General features: G+C 42.0%; 1 protein-coding gene across 1 annotated transcript in view; it reads left to right on the top strand.

Annotated features, from left to right (window-relative positions):
• LOC116983311 (mitochondrial carnitine/acylcarnitine carrier protein-like) overlaps positions 1-19,999 on the top strand; it is a 204,718-nt gene that overhangs the window by 114,223 nt on the left and 70,496 nt on the right. The window contains exons 9-10 of the mRNA XM_033037018.1: positions 8,982-9,037; positions 15,694-15,777. Coding sequence (XP_032892909.1) covers positions 8,982-9,037; positions 15,694-15,777 — 140 coding nt within the window. The remainder of the gene's footprint in view (positions 1-8,981; positions 9,038-15,693; positions 15,778-19,999) is intronic.

The following is a 19,999-nucleotide window of genomic DNA, read 5'->3' as shown; positions in this document are numbered from 1 at the left end:
GCCTTTGCTCCTCGCGCAAGCAGTCCTGCCTTCTCCAGTTTATCCACATAACTAAATTATCTATTCGTGGATTAATTTTGCATTCTCTTCTGCAGTTTCTTTGAAGCCTTTACTTTCCTGCAATTTGGCGCCCAGAATTGCACAAGTATTTGTGTCTGAACCAATGTTTTCTAATGGTTGATTGTGGCTTCCTTGCTTGTGTACTCCATGCCTCTCTTTATGATTCCTTTTGGGTTTTCTTTTACCACTTTCTCAACACTTTTAACTAATGTACATTGCTAGACTTCTGGTCTTGTATCTCTTTTGGAACTCTTCTCTGTGTTCAATTGCCTCTCCTAATTTTTTTGACTAGAATGTCGTATATTTCACATTTTTGAGCGTTAAGTTCTGTCTGCCATTTATTTGCCAAATCTAACAGCATGTCTTTATTACTTTGATGTTTGTTGCTATCTTCAATTCATACCAACAAATGTTGTCATCTACAATCCAAACATTCCATTAATTTCATGGTCATCATTACTGACGCACGCAATTTACTCCGTTTTTAACCTCCTAGCTACACGGGTTTGAACATGTGTCTCAGAATCATAATTCCAAGCCATTAATTCAATTATTGAACTATTCTCTCACTGTACCCAATATATCCTGTAGACAGTCCCAGTATTTTCTTCCTTGAACTGTTATGCCATACTATATCAAAATGTCATATGTGATTATACTTGGAGACAAGACAAGCAGGGATTCTGCATTGAAACAGAAAGCCAAGAGAAAATCTGATGGATGTTTTGAAAATAAAGTTTTAATAGGGTAATTTAGGGGGAAAGTATTTCCACAGAACCGTGATACAAGGACTTGAATTTAATATAACCACAAAGAATGAAAGGAGGAATTTGGTGGTTTGCTGTCTGAATCTGTCACCAACAGAATCCATAATTATTTCAAAATCTAACTGGAGAAGTATTTGAATAATAAAAGCATTCATACATAGTTGGAAGAGAGGAGTGAAACAGGATGAAACGGTTGTGCTCTCAGACCTCACGTACACTGAAAACGTCAACACCTCCAACTGCATGTCAATCTTGTGTCCGAGAGTGGAAAGATGCGGGAATTTTAAGAAATGCATCAGGTTCTTACAGTTCTTTATTTGTGAATTGCTCGCTTTCCCGAAATAAATTGTCCAAGTTATATTCCCAAATGGACAAGATGGGAAAGCTTCTACTTTGATTAATAGTGGAGCTTAAGAGTGAGGAATGCATTGAGTCAATTTTCTTTTAATAAAGGCTATTGTGTGATAATACATTCTCCAGTTCAGGCAGCCATCAGTCTTAAACACCATAAAAGGCAACGAAAAAAGGTCTTAAAAATTGAAAGGATAAGTGTCGGCAACATTTTAACTCTTTTTCTGATGCAGTACATTTACAATTTTTCCAGCACACTCAATGTTGAATTTAAGCAAACTAAATTTAGAAAATATTAGTTTTCTTTTTCTGTGACTATAAAAAAAATAATAATTTAGGATTCCAAAGGAGCTAAATTATATTAATTCTGCACCAGTACCATTAAGTTCAAATCTCACTGAGGCAAATTATAAAATCAAACAAACTGTCTAGAAAGAAAATGCCAGTACAATTTACCAGATTGTGGTTATTACTCAACATGATTCTCTCTGCAATTTAATTAATTTGTGTGAATGAGAAAACTGTGGAAGAAAGCACTGCTATTGAAATATGGGTTTGGACAGTTTACACTAACGTTTTAGATATTATTTCTCTGCAACATTAACGGATCAGGCAGCATCTCAAATAGTGAATATTTTGAGTTAATGACCTCAGCTTTATTGTTTCTCCATAGGTCTTTGTAAACCGTGTTTCGTTGCTCTTGCGGGGTAAGCAATAAGACAAAATGACCAGATAATCTTTTTAGGAAGTGGAAGCTGTGGTATAAATATCAATTGAAAGACTGGGAGAGCTCCCCTGTTCAGATTTGATCATGTCAAAAAAATCTTTAACATCCCTTAAAGGGCTTTTAGTTGCTTGGTTTCGGCAGAAAACTAATACCATTGGCAATACCTCAACAGCAACCCAATCTATGCACTTTGTACTGTCTGACAACATCACTGACAATGCATGGATGAACAAATCCTTCCCATAAAAAAACATTGGCAAAATCACTTTCTTTTCTCATTGTTTTGTACCCTTATTTATGATCTTTTTCTGACTGGTGAAATCTCCATGTAATGGTGTGCACACAAGTCTTCTGTTCACTCTTGAGCTGAACTCCATTATCAACATCTACTTCCATTGCTGGAACTCTGATCTCCTTCCACATTATCTGCCATCGCTGAAATTGTTATCTGTGAATACTAATATGATGTTTAAGAAGGAACTGCAGATGCTGGAAAATCGAAGGTAGACAAAAATGCTGGAGAAACTCAGCGGGTGAGGCAGCATCTATGGAACGAAGGAAATGGGCAAAGTTTGGGCCAAAACCCTTCTTCAGACTAATCTGATAATCTTTTTCAAATCCTTCCAAACTCTCCGCTGGAAAGTTTGGAAGTTATCCACCTCTATTTCTTTAAAAAAATAAATGTATTCCTTTGTATTGATAACAGAATTATAATCTGTTTTTCAGTGGGTTATTGATTTTTAGCAATCTAAATAGGTAGAATGGTCTAAGTGTGCAAACAAAAGATGCACCATAGTCCAAAGAGAAGGCATAAAATAGGTTTTCTTGTCTATATTAACAGAACTGTTATCTTGCCTTTATATATATCTAAGAAAGACAGTGGAGTTTTGCACGGGATTAAGCAGACTACCAGCATTTTTCATCATCAAACTGTGTTAGACAATTAAAAGACAGGGTGTAATCAGAGGTAAGGATTAAAGAGAACTGGGAGGTTGTCGAACAGGCTCCATCTAATTTGAAGAATTTTAACATTTCGGTATTTGACCAACAGTTATAACAGGCAAAACATTTTCTTCTCTCTTCAGAAAACAAATTCCTAGTTCGTTCAGGAATCTTAATTATTGACACTTCATTAGTTTAGGGCACATTTTTGGTTTATTTAGTGCTGGTGTCAGAATGTTTAATGTTTACATTCTCACTCTTTGAGGTGGAGATAAGAGCCTGGAACAGACTAATTGAATTCAAGTTTCCTTTCTTTATCCATATTTAGTTATAACATGGATAATAGGTTTTGTCACCATTAATCCAACTGAGGAGGTTGCTACAACACGACTGGACTGGCGTTGTTGATGCAAATATTTGAAGGCAATAAAATTTGCGGGTCATGTAACTTTGAGGCTTATGCAGACAATGCAACAAGTATTGGAAGGATTTTCTGGGGAAGTACTTCTTCTTCTTATCGAGTCCACACACAAGATTAGAAGTTGTTCAGCCAGAGCTGAACACACTTCTTGGCATCTGCCCAATGGTGTCTGTCTTGCGCTTCTTGTGCTTCTTGTGCGTGGTGGTGGAAAGATTGGTTGAAACAGGGCCGCGACGTGAACGCTTTTTCCTTGGCCCCGGGGAAGTACTGGGAAAGTGTGACTGTCCATTTACTTCAACTGGAACAGCGGAATGTTAATACAGGCTGTTAAATACAACATTTTACATTTGAAACAAGGTTACTGACCGTCGCACCATCAAAGGGATTTTACTGGAGATGATGCTGCAAGAAGGCAGCTAATATCAGAGAGAATTTAACTTGGACAGGTGCAAGTGTTGCATTCTATTTAGATAAGACAGGGTAGGACTTGCACAGCAAATGGCAAGGCCGTGGCGAGTATTGTAGAACAGAAATAACAATTGGGGTCCAAGTATACTTTTCCCGGAAGGTAGCAATGTGGGTGGACAGGATGGCAAAGAAGGCGTTTAGCATGTTTGGGCATCAGCCAGGGCCATTGAGTACAAAAGTCGTTGAAAGAGACAACTTATCCACAAGGAATGCCACGTAGAACTTCAGCTAATAGGAAACCTAGGACACTCGAACAATGGAAAGTTCCACATTTGTTTACAACTATGTGAAAAGTTTCCACTTTCTTCAATTAATTTCACCATCCTAGAGTTTAGGAGAAGAAGATTAGAAACATAGAAACATAGAAAATAGGTGCAGGAGGAGGCCATTCTGCCCTTTGAGCCAGCACCGCCATTCATTGTGATCATGGCAGATCATCCCTTATCAATAATCCGTGCCTGCCTTCTCCCCATATCCCTTGACTCCACTAGCCCCTAGAGTTCTATCTAACTCTATATAACTCTCTCTTAAAAATTGGTATGATCTCTTTTCAACAATGTTTAATGAGTCAATATTATAGTGAATCCTATTGAAGTGGCATGTTTCTGTTGTATAATTACTCTGTTATGTATTTGAAAGGTGCAAAGATCTTATGAAAATCAAATGTGAGGAGTTATGTGCATGAACAAAGATGTTGTAAAACAAAGTAAATTTAACATAAGATGAGAAGAATGGTTACTCTAATTTAATTTTTGTGCAAATCATAAAGGTTTCCTACAACATTTTGTTCATTTGTTTTGGAATATATTGGGTCATGCTGCAGTTATGAAATGCATTTTTTTGGTCATATTTGCCATTATTACCCATTAAATGTGTCATAACAACCATTGAAAATAAATGGTTGCTTAGTTTCAGGAACAGGAGTTGAAAGAGCGAGGCTGTACCTGAACACATGGTTCCTCTTTAGTTATCAATTTATAAGATTCCGGTGCACAAAATCACAATTGGTCCTTGCCATAAATTTTGCTTCTCATATTGAATCTTCAGCATTAATTAACGTTATCAAATTACAGCTATCTGGCCAGACATAGTGGAGAAAGCGATAAAGCTCATGTGTGATATCATGATGTTCCAGGTAACAAGCCTGACCAAAGAAACTTATCTGTTGAAATTCTTATAGGTATCTTAACATATTCTAACTTTAAGATTAAAATACCTACAAGATATAGATTTTCATCTGCTGTGTTGTAATATTCCAATATTTCCATATATAGGAGCTTTGGCAGCTCAGTACTTGTTGGTGGGAAGTCAGTGTCAATTACTGTGTGTGTAAAAAAAAAAAAAGACCAACATGTTTGAAGCAGTTTGAGTTATTGCTGTTTTGGATTTAAGTTTAATTCTCAGCTGATGAACAATTGTGACTAACTTTGTAAACGTTTTGCTTGCTGCTTCATAGTGATGCTTAGTTAAGCCATATCCAATTATGTGTTGTGTAAATCACTTGGTATTTGAGTAATGGAGAAACAAAGGAACTGCAGATACTGGTTTACATGAAAAGAGTAAGGCAAAGTGCCTTAACGAGTATCGACCATGGTGATGAAGTGCTTTGATAGGTTGATTATGGCGCACATTAACTCCTACATCAACAGGAACCTAGACCCATTACAATTTGCCTACCACCACAAAAGGGTCAACGGAGAATGTGATCTTGCTGGGTCTCCGCTCTGCACTGGACTACTTGGACAACAAAAACACGTACTGTTATTCAAAAACTGCAGCTCGGCATTCAACACCATCATAGCCTCCAGACTGGTTACCAGGCTCATTAAACCGTGCCTCTGTGTATCCCTCTGCAACTAGATCCTTGGTTTCCTCATCAACAGACCACAATCTGTATGAATTGGTAGCACTTCCTCCTTGATAACCATCAGCACAGGAGCACCTCAAGGCTGCATGCTCAACCCCCTGCTCTATGCACTCTGTACTCATGACTATGCAGCCAGATACATCATGGCCTGCTTCAGCAATTTGAATGCATAGGAACAAAGAAGATTGCAAAATGTGGTGAACATTGCCCAGTCCATCACAGGTATAGATCTCCCCACCATTGAATGGATCTATAGGGGGGTTGCACGTAGGGTCATAGGGCTTGACGCACGGAGCTGCTCAATCCTTCTGGAGGATATCGCAGCTTCCGGCATATGTTGTTAACACGCGAAACGCGTACTTTCCTACCTGTTAAAAACTGCCGAAATGGTCAATTTTTGCACTGTAAATAATTATGAAAATCGGGATAAGCGTGAGAGACATGTACCCAACTTCAAAATTCCAAAAGTGAAGTGAAATGAAGGTAAAGAGAAGCGAGAGCTGAAGGGACAACAACAGCGAAAGTGCTTGGCGAACATTGGCCGTGCAGCTATCGAAATAGAAAATATTGGAAATGTTCGTGTTCGCTCACTATTTCATCAACAGTAAGGCATTATTTGTGTTTTTTCTTGATTCCTTTGGTATCTAAAAAGTCTCAGAAGTGATAAATCTGTCTGTAAAATTTTAAAATTGCCCATGGTTCTGAAGTGGGTTTTTACATGCAAAAAGATAACGCTTCTGAAGCTAAATTTATCATTAAAAAAATCTCCAGACTTACGAGTGGTGTGTGGAAAAGTAACTAGTCTTCTATCATTATGCTTTTGAGATGTATATTTTGGCAAATAATAAAATGTCCTGACAGCTTAAACACCCATTCCCTTTCAATAGGATATTGTCAATTTGTTGAGGTTGATTTTGTCCAATTAACAGCTAACAATTATGCCATTCCTTCGCTTGCATCTGAGTAAAATGTAATTCAAAACCCACGAATGGTTTGCGATTTTTAAAAATGATAAACTTTGCTTCAGAGGCGTTTTCTTTTTGTATGTAAAAACCCACTTGAGAACCATGGGTGATTTTAAAATTTTACAGCCAGATTTATCACTTCTGAAACGTTTTAGATGCCAACGGAATCAAGAAAAAACACAAATAATGCCTTACTGTTGATGAAATGCAGTGAGCAAAAGGCCAATATTCGTCAAGCACTTTGGGTGTTTTTGTCCCTTCAGCTCTCGCTTCTATCTACCGTCATTTCTCCTCACTTTTGGAATTCTGAAGTAGGATAAATGTCTCTCACGCTTATCCCGGTTTTCATAATTATTTACAGTGCAAAAATTGACCATTTCGGCGGGTTTTAATGGGCCCGCTACCTGCAGTTCATCGCGTGTACTCCAGTTGGCGTAGCGTGGCAACAGCACGAGTCATGGGTCGTGACCCGACGGCTGTGCAACCTCCCTATAGGAGTCGCTGCCTCAAAGGCAGCCATCATCATCAAAGTCCCACACCAACCTGGTGACACTCATTTCACTCTGTCATCAGGAAGAAGGTTTTGGAGCCTGAACACTAACGTCCAGGTTCAGGAGCAGCTTCTTCCCTGCAACCATCAGGCTATTAAACACTACATCTCCAAATAAACTCCAAACTACATAGACTTTTGTCTTTGCACTATAATTCTTTGGGTTTTTATATATACTGAACTTATTTGTTTTGATAGAGTACTATGTTTTCATGCCTGTTGTGCTGCTGCAAGTAAGAATTCTGGGGACGTTTGACTATAATGTATTTACTGTCTGTTATACAGTTTTGTGTTATACAGTTAATATAATTCTGTAGAAGTACAGCAAGTAAATGGCAGATATAATTCATGTGTATGTTGAGATGTGCACAACTGAAAATTTAAGTAAAAATGTAATGTATCAACTACCTGTACTAAGTAAATAAACGAAACACAGTGCTGATCTTCTCTGAGGAAGGATCTCAACCCAAAACATTCCCTATCCACGTTCTCCTGGTTTCTACAAATTGTTATTTGAATGGTCTTGGGTAAACAGAGAAAAGATATCCAAACTTTCCACTGCATGTAGAAATAACTTGCATTCTTCACAGCTGATTGTTGGGAGGCTGAGAGATGCTGCCTGACCTACTGAGTTATTCCGGCACTTTGTTTCTAACAACTTGCATTATTTCATTGAGTAGGGCCTTTGAAGCAAAACTGTGACCATTCCCTTTATTTGTGCCTCATGATTTTGACTACCTCCAAGGTTGCTCCTCAGCCTCCTACGTTTTGGGGAAATAGTCCCAGCTTATCCAGCCTCTCCTTATAGCCTTATACAAGTGTCATTTTTAGCCTTATAGCCTTATACAAGTGTCAAGGTTTAATGGAGTTGTGCGGGGTAATGTTTATTTACACAGAGTGGGGTCCTGGAACACACCGCCACGGGTGATGGCCCTTGACTATTTCAATGCTGAAAGATCCTATTCCTGAGAATCTTTGGCTGGTATCTGGAAAAAATGACACTTGTATCCCAACGACCTTTGGTGAATGCAAGTTTCCTGTCTTGAAATTGAAAAGACCAATGTTTTACTCTCAATAACTCACTTTGGAAATATTGATTGCTTTGCATAACTTTCAGTTTTTCTTTTTCTTTTGTGTCAAATGAGCGTTCCGTGTACTTTATACAGTGTTGAAATTTATTTGCTGGACGCATTAATAATGATTTCAAAATAAAGTAATAAAGAGAGTTGTGTAACGGAATCTTTAAACTAAGAACTGAAAAAAAATTAAGTGAAACAACTTTGTTAATACTTAGTGTTCAAAAGGGAACTGCAGATGCTGGAATATCGAAGGTACACAAAATTGCTGGGGAAACTCAGCGGGTGCAGCAGCATCTATGGAGCGAAGGAAATAGGCGACGTTTCGGGCCGAAACCCTTCTTCAGACTGATGGGGGGTGGGGGGGGGGAAGAAGGAAGGAAAAGGGGAGGAGGAGGAGGTGCCCGAGGGCGGGGATGGGAGGGTGGGAGGAGACAGCTAGAGGGCCACTTCCTTAACCCTCTAGCTGTCTCCTCCCACCCTCCCACCCTCGGGCTCCTCCTCCTCCCCTTTTCCTTCCTTCTTCCCCCCCCCCCACCCCCCATCAGTCTGAAGAAGGGTTTCGGCCCGAAACGTCGCCTATTTCCTTCGCTCCATAGATGCTGCTGCACCTGCTGAGTTTCCCCAGCAATTTTGTGTACCTTTGTTAATACTTAAATCTTTTTGTTTTGCTTTGATTACCAGTTAAATGGGAAAAAAATTATATAGCCCAGGGATAATTTTTCAATTCGTGTTTGCTTATGAATTATGTTTCAATTGATTCATAGTTTGTTACATTCTATTACAGTTTCTGCAGAAGCATTCAACCCAGATGAAGATGATGACGAAGATATGGAACCCAGGGTAAGACCTTTAGCTGTGATGTCTGTTAATGTGGAATGAGTAAATGGCAATAGTTAGGTTACAAATATTAATTTTTATTCATATTGTCCCTTCTGCGACATTTGCAGAACTGTCAATGAAATGTAATGAATAGGATCATATTTGGTCAGTCTGTGCATACTTATGATCAGGAGCTACTGGGGCAGTGTTGTGTTAGTCTTGTCCTGGGCTTCTTGCATCTGTTCAATGGCACTTTATTGTATTGTCTACATATGTACAGTGAACATTTTTTTAAATGCTTTTAATTTTATTTTTTTGCATGATATTCGGTGACAATCCTACCATACATCAGTCCTAGTCATATTAAGTATAAGAGTGTAGGATAGTTGACCACTGTGTCAGTACACAAGTCACCACGTTTTAGGTGCCATCTTGTACCCTTCAAGTCCATTTACTTAAAAGTTTAAAAGTCTTAGTTTGGTCAAAGGCCTGTTGTCTTGGCGGCAACATTGGGTTGGAGTTGCAGGGGTCGGCCTGGCGAGACGGAGTGTCAATGTCCTCCAACGATGCTCGCGCGCTTTGTGCTGCTGCAGGCTGCATCCATTCCGCTTGAAGCAGCACCCGATGTACTTGAGCCCCAGGCTGCTTCAGTGCCTTCAGCAAACCTGCCCGACGTCTCGACCACTCTGACAGCTCCTCGACATTGACCTGTCAGCGTACTGTCCTTTGCCTTCTCTCAGCCTCCATGCCCTGACCCAAAGCGCTTCCGAGGCCCTCCAAGGGTACGGGAGTAAAGCCCCAAGCCCACTCAGTGACATTGTTATTTTCTGTCCGCTGCTGCCATCTAGAAGGGTTTCTCTATCTCGAGGGCCAATTAATGCAAATGGAAAGCATTCTCGCTTAAAAACATTGAAGGGAAAAATACTAAACAGTTTTGTTGAGAAATTGGAAGTGGTTTCAGAGACCATTGACTTATGGGTAACTTTAATTTGTTGCTTTACAAGCTGAAAATAATTGCTACATTGAAAACCTGATTACCAACGGGACCCACCACTTCAGTTCAAGACAAAGTTCTTTTTGCTGGATGTCTTGACAGACTTAAAAGATCTGGGCTTAATTATCACAATTTGTGGCGAATAATTTCAGTGAACTAGGCGAACAGCGTGCTAATTTTTAATTAATTACTGTGTGCAATTCTGTAAGTACCATTAGCTTGATTGATTGCTATTGCTGGAGGGGAGTTGTGCATGCGAGGTGTGGTTGAAGCGATTAATTCAGCATTATGTTCTTATTTTTGTTTTAAAAGTCATGTGAAAATGTTTTAATTAGATAAATTGGGCTGCTCACCTGAGATTTTGATATAGATTATTTAATTATCCTAGAAGCCTACAATTCCTTAAGAGTACGACCTTTATAAACTGAAACAGACTGGTCGCCAACTCGAACGACTTATAAAGAAATCATCTCTCACAGTCCACCTTGAAGCTTACAAACTCCACCTCACTGACTACAAAGATGCTCTCATTGCTGCAAAATCTGCCTACCTCTCCTCCATATTCACCGATCCCTGCCTAAACCACAGAACCCTCTTCTCCACAGTGGGCAACCTCCTCAAGCCTCGAGCCAACACTCTCCCTACCTCTACTCCGGATCTCTGCAACTCATTCCTCCACTTTTTCGCTGATAAAATCAGCACCATCTATCAATCTTTATCCCCTGTACCCGACTCCCCAGCATCTACTCCACCACCTACCAAGGCCCCTCCTTTCAACATCTCCACTGACCTCCTTACCCCTCCTCCACACTGCTTCCTCTCCCAGTTTGACCTGGTCACCCCTATTGAAATCTCCAAACTCATCAGCTCTTCCAAACCCACTACCTGCTCCCTCGACCCTCTCCCCACTCCCCTGTTGAAGTCCTGCCTCCCCGTTCTCTGCCCCTACCTCACTAATCTCTTCAACTCCTCATTGTCCCCTCCGCTTTCAAAACTGCTGCCGTTACACCAATCTTAAAGAAACCTGGTCTTGATCCCTCCTCTCTCATTAACTACCGCCCAATCTCAAACCTCCCCTTTCTTTCAAAAACCCTGGAGCGTATCGTTGCGTAGCAACTTCATTCCCACCTCTTTGCGTATAACCTACATGAACCCCTCCAATCTGGCTTTCGCCCCCTCCATAGCACAGAAACTGCTCTCCTCAAAGTCCTCAACGACCTCCTCACCTCTGCTGACACTGGTTCCCTCAACATCCTCATCCTCCTCGACCTGAGCGCAGCCTTCGATACAGTGAACCATAACATCCTGCTCACCAGACTCAAAGACCTCGGCATTGAAGGCTCTGCACTCAGCTGGCTCCGTTCCTACCTTTCCAACAGATCCCGCTTCATCTCTCTCCACAACCACACCTCTGCTACAGCCGCAGTCACTCAAGGCGTTCCCCAAGGCTTCGTACTCGGCCCCCTCCTCTTCATCATCTACATCCTCCCCCTTGGTCAGATACTCCGCCACTTCAATCTGGACTTCCACTGTTACGCTGATGACACCCAGTTTTACCTTGGCACCAAATCCCCCCACAACCCCCCCCCTCTCCCATATCAACTCCTGTTTGTCAGCTATAAAAACCTGGATGCAACATAATTTCCTCAAACTAAACAGCGATAAGACAGAATTCCTCCTCATAGGCTCCAAAGCCACACTCAGCAAAATAAATAACCCCACTCTCACCATCGACGGCACCACTGTCTCCCCATCTCCCCAGGCCCGCAACCTTGGCGTGATCTTTGATTCCACCCTCTCCCTTGAGCCTCACATCCGCCATGTCATTAAAACCTCCTTCTTTCATCTCCGCAAGATCGCCAAACTCAGACCCTCTCTCACACCGCCCGCTGCTGAATGACTCATCCATGCCTTCATCTCCTCCCGACTGGACTATTGCAACTCACTTCTCCTTGGCATCAGCTCCACCTACATCAACCGACTCCAACTAGTCCAGAACTCAGCCGCCCGACTCATCACCCATACCAAATCCTGGCATCACATCACTCCAGTCCTCAAACAACTTCACTGGCTTCCCATCTCCCACCGGATCACCTACAAAATCCTGATCCTCACCTACAAAGCCCTCCACCATCTGGCCCCCCCATATCTCATTGACCTCCTCTCCCCCTACCAACCCTCACGGTCCCTCAGATCCACATCAGCCGGTCTCCTCTCCATCCACAAGTCCAACCTCTGCAGTTTTGGGGACAGAGCCTTCTCCAGGGCAGCTCCCAGGCTCTGGAACTCCCTCCCCCAACTGATCCGCAATTCCGTGTCCCTCACCATCTTCCAGTCCCGCCTCAAGACCCATCTCTTCACCTCTGCCTATCCTTAGCCCCACGTCCCCGTCCCTTTTCATCTGTGCATTAATTGCCTCATACTGTGTTTTGTATTGAATTCTGTCTTTACTTTGTGTACTAGTCATGTCTCTACTATTTATTTCATTCCCCTTACATGTTTTTCCTCTACATGCTCAATTTTTGTAAGGTGTCCTTGAGACTCTTGAAAGGCGCCCATAAATAAAATTTATTATTATTATGATTATTATTATTATAAAACAAATGGGGGGGAAAAAATATCGAGCAGGGATTTATTTCCTGATTTTAGTTTTCTGCTTTATATCTGCATTTTATACATTTATTGGAGAATACATTGTTTGGCATATATTCTGTTAAAGCTCTAATGTGAATTAAGCACTGGAGATTAATGCTTTAAATTTGCTCCCACTCGTAGTTATAACATGAATAATTATTGCTGCTCTAGGGATAGATGGAGGAGGATGTAATTGATTAGTGGACACACTGGTGAGCTAGTTCCAATTATTGTTCTTCAGATTAGACTTCCTGCTGTGGTTTTTGTAGCTCAATTCTTTTTTTCATCTGAGAACTTCCCAGTAATGCAGCAGGGCGGATATAAAAGATGTATGTAATAACACAAAGGTCAGGTTATACAATGTGGAAACAGACCATCCGCGCCGATCAGCGGCCACCACACACCAACATTATCCCACACACACTAGCGACAATTTACAATTACACCAACCAATTAATCTGCAAAACTGTACATCTTTGGGATATGGGAGGAAACTGAAGATCGTGGAGAAAACCCATGCAGGCCATGGGGAGAACGAACAAACTCCGTGCAGTCAGCATCCTTAGTCAGAATAGAATCCATGCCTCGAGCTGTAAGACAGCAACTCTACCTCTGTGCCAACGAATGATGCTTACATTTGGAAACTTCTGTGGACGTAAAAGACATTAGGATATGGACATGGATAGGTACGGTTTAGAAGGATATGGGCTGGATGTGGGCAGGTGGGACCAGTGTAGATTGGATATCTTGGTTGGCATGGACAGGTTGGGCGAAGGGCCTGCTTCCGGTCGGCATAACTATGATTTTGTGACTGACAAGGGAATGTTTTCTAGAGACAACTTTAGACTTCAGTGGTAGCTTAGCCAGCACTAGTTGAAGAAAGTTATAAAATGGTATCAAAATTAAGTTTTATACTTATTTAAGAAAACTTTGATCAGACTACGTGACAACTGTAGGACTTGGAATCATACTTATCTCATCGATACATATTTCAAGCGTTTTTAACTGTTGTGATGTATCTAATTTACTATACGGATGCTGGGAGCTTGGTCATTCTAATATGATTTATATGAGGTCAAATTCAAATTAACGAGAGGTGTTACATTTTGGAAGTCAAACCAAGGCAGGACCTTCTCAGTGAGCAGTAGGACCCTGTGGAGTGTTGTACAGCTGAATGATCCAGAAATGCAGTGCCTGAAATCGGTGGCAAAGGTGGATACGCTAACCTTTGAAGAAGGCTATTGGCACATTGGCCATCATCAGTCAAGGAACTGAGTTTTGAAGTTAAGATGGTTATTTGTACAATGGTTAGTTATACAAGACCATTGGTGAGAAACCACGGAGTATTGTTCAGTTTTGGTCACCCTGTATTAGGAAAGAAGTCATTAAGCTGGAAAGAGTGCAAAGAAAATGTACAAGGACGTTGCTAGGACTTGAGGGCCTTTGCTACAGTAAGAGGATGGGATGGTTATAATTTATTTCCTTGGAACGAAGGAGGCTGAGGAATGGTGTTATAAAATCATGAGGGGAATAGATGGAGTAAATGTTCAAAAGTGTTTGGCCCATGATAAGGGAATCTAGAAGTCGAAGGTTTGAGGAGAGAGGGCAGAGATTTAATCGGGAGCTGCGGGACATTTTTTACACTTGAGTATAGTGGGCTTATGAAATATGCTGCCAAATAAAGTCGTTGCAGCAGGTACCATGACATTTAAAAGACAATTGAACAGGTACATAAGTTGGAAAGGTTGGGAGGAATACGGGCTAAGTACAGGCAAATGGGATTGGAATGGATGGGGCATTTTGGTTGGCAGGGACGAGTTGGGCCAAAGCGTCTGTTTTTCTGCTGTATATATTACTACATTTTTTATGCCCTATTCACAAAACAATATCTACTTTCCAGGAAGGAAATTTCTCACGTCAGAAATATTGAAATGTAAAATTTATGGACTGTTGTTTTTTTTTACAAAATATACCAGAAAGAAGTATGAAAAAGGGTTCTGAACCAAAACACCTGGAGGGCAAATACAGAATATTGCATGTATGAAAGGGACAATAAAATTTGCTTCTACTTTTTATTCCTACGTTTTGCACAATTCCGTCCACTCTTGAAATAAACTTGGCCCAATCACAATTGATTCCTAGCCTGTTCAATGTTCACATAAATACTGAAATCAAAATATTTATAAAGTTTCTGCCAAGGAAGCGCAGATGTATAGTTTAAATTGGTGTCATGGTCGGCACAGACACTGTGGGTGGAAGGGATGTTTGTGTGCTGCACTGTTCTGTGTTTGTCTCAGCACTAGTACTGCAAAAACAATTTTTATTTTTTGCTTAAGTGATATTTATTTCCATCTAATTACAGAAACTGAATGACTAAATCCAGATTTATACTGTATTTTTACCAGCAATAAAAATCACAAACCCTAAAAACACTGAATAAAGTAATTGATATTAAACTGCACATAGGAAAGATGATGCCAAACTGGACAGGGTGCTGTGAAGATTAACAAGGACGTTACCAGGGCCAGAGGGCCTGGGCAACAGGGAGAGGTTGAACATTATCAAACTTTATTCCTTGGAGTGCAGGAGGATGAGGGGTGATCACAGGAGGCGCACAAAATCATGAGAAGAATAGATTGGGTAAATGCAGAGTCTTTTGCTCAGAGTTGGGGAATCAAGAACCAGAGGACATAGGTTTAAGGTGAACAGAAGAAAGATTTAATTTGGAGCATGAGGGGGTAACACAAAGGGTGAAGGGTTAATGGAACGAGATGCCAGAGGAGTAGTTGAGGCAGGTACTATCGAAACGTTTAAGAAACATTTAGACAGGTACATGGATAGAATAGGTTTAGAGGGATATGGGCCAAGCATGGGCAGGTGGGACATGTAGATTGAGCATAAAAGTCAATGTTGGCAAGTTGGGCCACTTGGCTTGTTTCCATGCTCTGACTATTAAACTGCTTTCTGGGATGTCCTCCGGCTACTTTTGCATGTGCACCACTAAATTTAATTTGTTATTCACCTAAAAGCATTATTTATCCTATTCCAGGTGGTTTATCCAAAGTCAGATGATCAGCGAAATAGATTACAGGAAGCCTGTAAGGACATTATTCTGTTCAAAAATCTTGACCAGGTAAGATGATCATAATGTATTGTGGCTTGCTCTGGGCAATAGTTCAAGCTGTGCATAATTGTAAACTGTTTATCCATTTGAAATTTGGAATGCATTTGGGATATTTTGCACATGACATTACTTCATGGGTTAGCTGACTGTCATATGCAGATCATGAGCTACGGCACCAGAGCTTGAATTGGTACTTGGCAACTGAGGCATCCAGCTCTGTGACCCACATGTCCCCTCCCATGGCCATGGTTTTCACGGAAAAAGAACCAAACGTTGTCATGATTTAATTTTGCTTCAAATACATTTTAAAGATGTTGTATGGAAAATTGTTAAAAAGGTTCTTTGAAGATTATTGCAATATTAAGCAAATAACATTAAAATAAAATCTGAAGGAAAGTTGACAGGGCCGAAGGGCCTGTTTCGAAGTTGTATAACATGCAGATACAGCAAGCATTAAGGAAAGCTAAATTAATTTTAGCTTTAATTGCAGGAGAATTTCGTAAAAACTAGACCGTGGGACCCATTGGGCCCCGTCCCCCAACACAATAATCCACCACTCACCCGCAACCAGTTTCCACCGCTCACCTGTTCCCCTAACAGAATATTTTACCACTCACGCATAGCCGCCACGGGAGGCCTGGTCCCCCAACACAACCCATCGGCGCTCCCTGGCGCCAATCAATCCTTCCCACGAGGAGTGGGGGGGAGGGTAGGGCGTCGGCGCTTCCCGGAGCCAATGAATGGACTCTACTTTTGAGTCGGCGTCGGTGCTCCGTGGAGCCAATAAATCCTTCCGATGTGAGTCTGCTAATGGTGACGCTGCTGCTCAACGATTGGGCCAACAATGCCAGAGGGGCATCGCCAAAATTCAGTCTCTCTAAATTTTGTGGGCTGTGGGTAAAATTTGCGAAGTCTTGGCTGCCGCGACTGTTGGCAACGGTGTGGGCTTGAAGACTTCACGGGCAGGTCCCATTTTGATGTCATTGTTGGACTCGGCAGCCTATGTAAATGAGATGCCATTGTGTGTGATTGGTGGACTGCGAGATGGTATTGTGACATCATCACTGGAAGCTGCTGGAAGACTGTCTCAGTAGCCGTTATTATTTTCAATGTAGGCTTTTTTTTAAATGTAATCATCAATAACTTTTGAAATATAGCATCAAATCTGAAGGAAATTTGATTAGACCGACGATGGAAAAAATCTGAGTAAGGTTCTGCAAACATGTCAGCGCTATCGTGTACTGTTTTAGCGAAGATACAATAACACATATAGACACACACACATACTCACTCTCTCTCTTAATATTATATACTAGACCAAGTGGCCCCGGGGGGGGGGGGGAGGCGAGGCGTCACAAGGGAGGGCTGGTCCCCGAATATGGCCGGCACTCACCCCGGAGACAGGCACCCCCTGGAGCCAATCACCCCCATCACCTGTTCCCCCAACGTAACCCGTTCGCCCAAAGCAATATTTCACCACTTAGCCATAGCCCCCAACTGCGTAGGTGCGGCTCATTTCCCCTTATCTTCCAACACTCCCTCCCCCTCCTCTACACCCTCCCTCTTTTCTCCCCTCACCTCCTCCACTCCCTCCTTCACCTCTCCCTCCCTCTCCTTTACCCTACCCTCAGTCACTCCCTCCCACGCTCCATAACCCCTCTCCCCTCCCTACCTCCCTTAGAAAAGATGGCGGCGCTGCCTTAGCAGCTGCGGCTCGCCTGCAGTCCGTCTGGTTTTTTTTCTTTTTTGTGTTGTTCTTTTGTCTTGTTTTAGTTCATTTTTGGTTTATTGTGTATGTGTGTGGGTGGGGGGGAGAAAACATGGTTTTGGTCTCTTATTTCGGGGGGATGCGACTTCTCTTGTCGTATCCCCCGTCTCCGTCTCCGCCTGCGCCGAGGCCTAATAGCGGAGCTGGCAGCCTCGGAGCTGGGGCTGCGGCAGTGGCGACCCGACCCCGGAGCGGGCAGCGGCTGTGGCGACCCGACCTCAGAGCGGGCAGCGGCAGCGGCAGCAGCCACCAGACCTCGGAGGGGGCAGAGGCAGCGGCAACAGCGATCCGACCTCGGAGGACCGGCCGCGGGCCCGGTGGACGACATCGTCGGGAGCTGGCAGGTTGGTGACCTGTTCTCCGGAGCTCCCGCGACAACAGCTGTGTCCTCTGGACTGGAGGGCCGCAGCTTTGGCGGCTTCGACCACCCGGGCCGCGGAGCTGAACCGGCCCGCTCGCGGAGCTTGGATTCAGCCGCGGGACTGACATTACTTACTATCGCCCGGCGGGGTCACAACATCCGAAGCCTGGATCGCCTCGGCGCACAGGGAGAATAAGAAGGGAAGAGACAAAGACTTAAGACTTTTGCCTTCCATCACAGTGAGGATTATTCAACTCACTGTGGTGGATGTTAATTTGTGTTTTTTGTATGTTATTGCCATTTTTTACTATATGTAGGACTGCAAGGCAACAAAATTTCGTTCAGACCGCAAGGTCTGAATGACAATAAAGGCTACTTTACTTTTTACCCATTTGGCCTAGTTTCCCCAATGCAACATTCCACCACTCACCCGTTTCCCCAATGCAATCAATCCTTCCCACGTGGGGGGGGGGGGCAAAAACCTCACTCTCTCCTTACTCCCCTTGAAGTTGCTGATCCCCTTGTCTCTGTCACCTCTCCAACCCTCTCCTTTTCCCTTCTCTCGGTCACTCCCTCCCTCACCTCTCCTCTTTCGCATTCCCTCACTAAAGACAATGTTTAGATAACATTTCTTCTCCCATGCACCACTCCGTCAACTCTCATAGCTTGTGTATTGGCAGCAGAGATCACATTGTGATATCACTTTCGGATTTCGGGAACTTCACGACAGCTTGTGTAAATGAGATCCCATTGTGATTGGACGACTGAGATGCCATTGTGACATAATCACTGGAAGCTGCTAGAAAAGTCTCCACTCACAGGCAGTTATTGTTTTCAAAGTTGGCTTTTTTTAAACTTTAAATAAAACTTGTGAAATTTAACATCAAATGTGAAGAAACTAGATAAAGCAAACCAATTCCAAAAGACGTGGTCTACGTTTATGGACCTATTACAAGCATGAGGTGCAATAGTAATTTTTTAAAAATAAATAAATAAATAAATGGTATCAGGACCTGGCATTGGGAGATAAAACAACAAAAACAGACTTGGTTGGTAGTCTTTCTGCGGAGTTTAATGTTATAATAGAGCGATTGTCCTTACTTTCTTTTTCTTTCTTTTCTAGGGTCTACTTTCTTACTTTACTTCCTTCTCTAACTTCTTTTCTAAGGGGCTTTCTTTTCCCAACACTCTTCTGCACTTCACAACTCTTGCGCACCTTCTTTACTTTCCTTACTTCTATCTTTTTCTTAAAGCTTTAAAAAAAAAAAAAAAAATGAAGCGGTACAAAAAATGTATTAAGATATATGTGTTGTGTGTTATTGTAATTTACCGTACTTCTAATAAAAAAAAAAAAAAAAAAAAAAAAAAAAAAATGTGAAGAAACTTGATACTAACGACCACGGGAAAAAGCTGAGTAAGATTCTGCCAAATGTTTGCGCTATTGTGTTCCGTTTTGGGTAGTTCCTTGATCTGAGCAGACAGACAGGACGAGACTTTCAATAGTGTATATATGGATAGATAATACAGATGTCTTTGTAGGGTCTCATCAAATTGTGTGCATTGTCATATGCAGTGAGGGTGGGTACATTGACAGTCTTTCTTGCAACAGCATTGCAGGCACACAGACAACACATAAGCATAAATTATATATAAAAATAAAAAGTGCAAAAAAACAAGACATTAGTACAAAGTACAATTAGAAAATAAGTCTATTATTGTGTTCAGTTAAAGTCCCCGAGTGACACAATGTGGAAACAGTCCCTTCTGCCCAACTTGCCCTCACGGGCAACAGATTGAGAGGGGATCTTATAGAAACGTACAAAATTCTTATGGGGTTGGACAGGCTAGATGCAGGAAGATTGTTCCCGATGTTGGGGAAGTCCAGGACAAGGGGTCACAGCTTAAGGATAAGGGGGAAATCCTTTAGGACCGAGATGAGAAGAAACTTTTTCACACAGAGAGTGGTGAATCTCTGGAACTCTCTGCCACAGAGGGTAGGTGAGGCCAGTTCATTGGCTATATTTAAGAGGGAGTTAGATGTGGCCCTTGTGGCTAAAGGGATCAGGGGGTATGGAGAGAAGGCAGGTACGGGATACTGAGTT

This window comes from Amblyraja radiata, chromosome 18 (genome assembly GCF_010909765.2).
Source record: "Amblyraja radiata isolate CabotCenter1 chromosome 18, sAmbRad1.1.pri, whole genome shotgun sequence".
Lineage (NCBI taxonomy): Eukaryota > Metazoa > Chordata > Chondrichthyes > Rajiformes > Rajidae > Amblyraja > Amblyraja radiata.
Note: the sequence above shows the minus strand (reverse complement) of the source record. Positions and strands in the feature narration are given on the sequence as shown.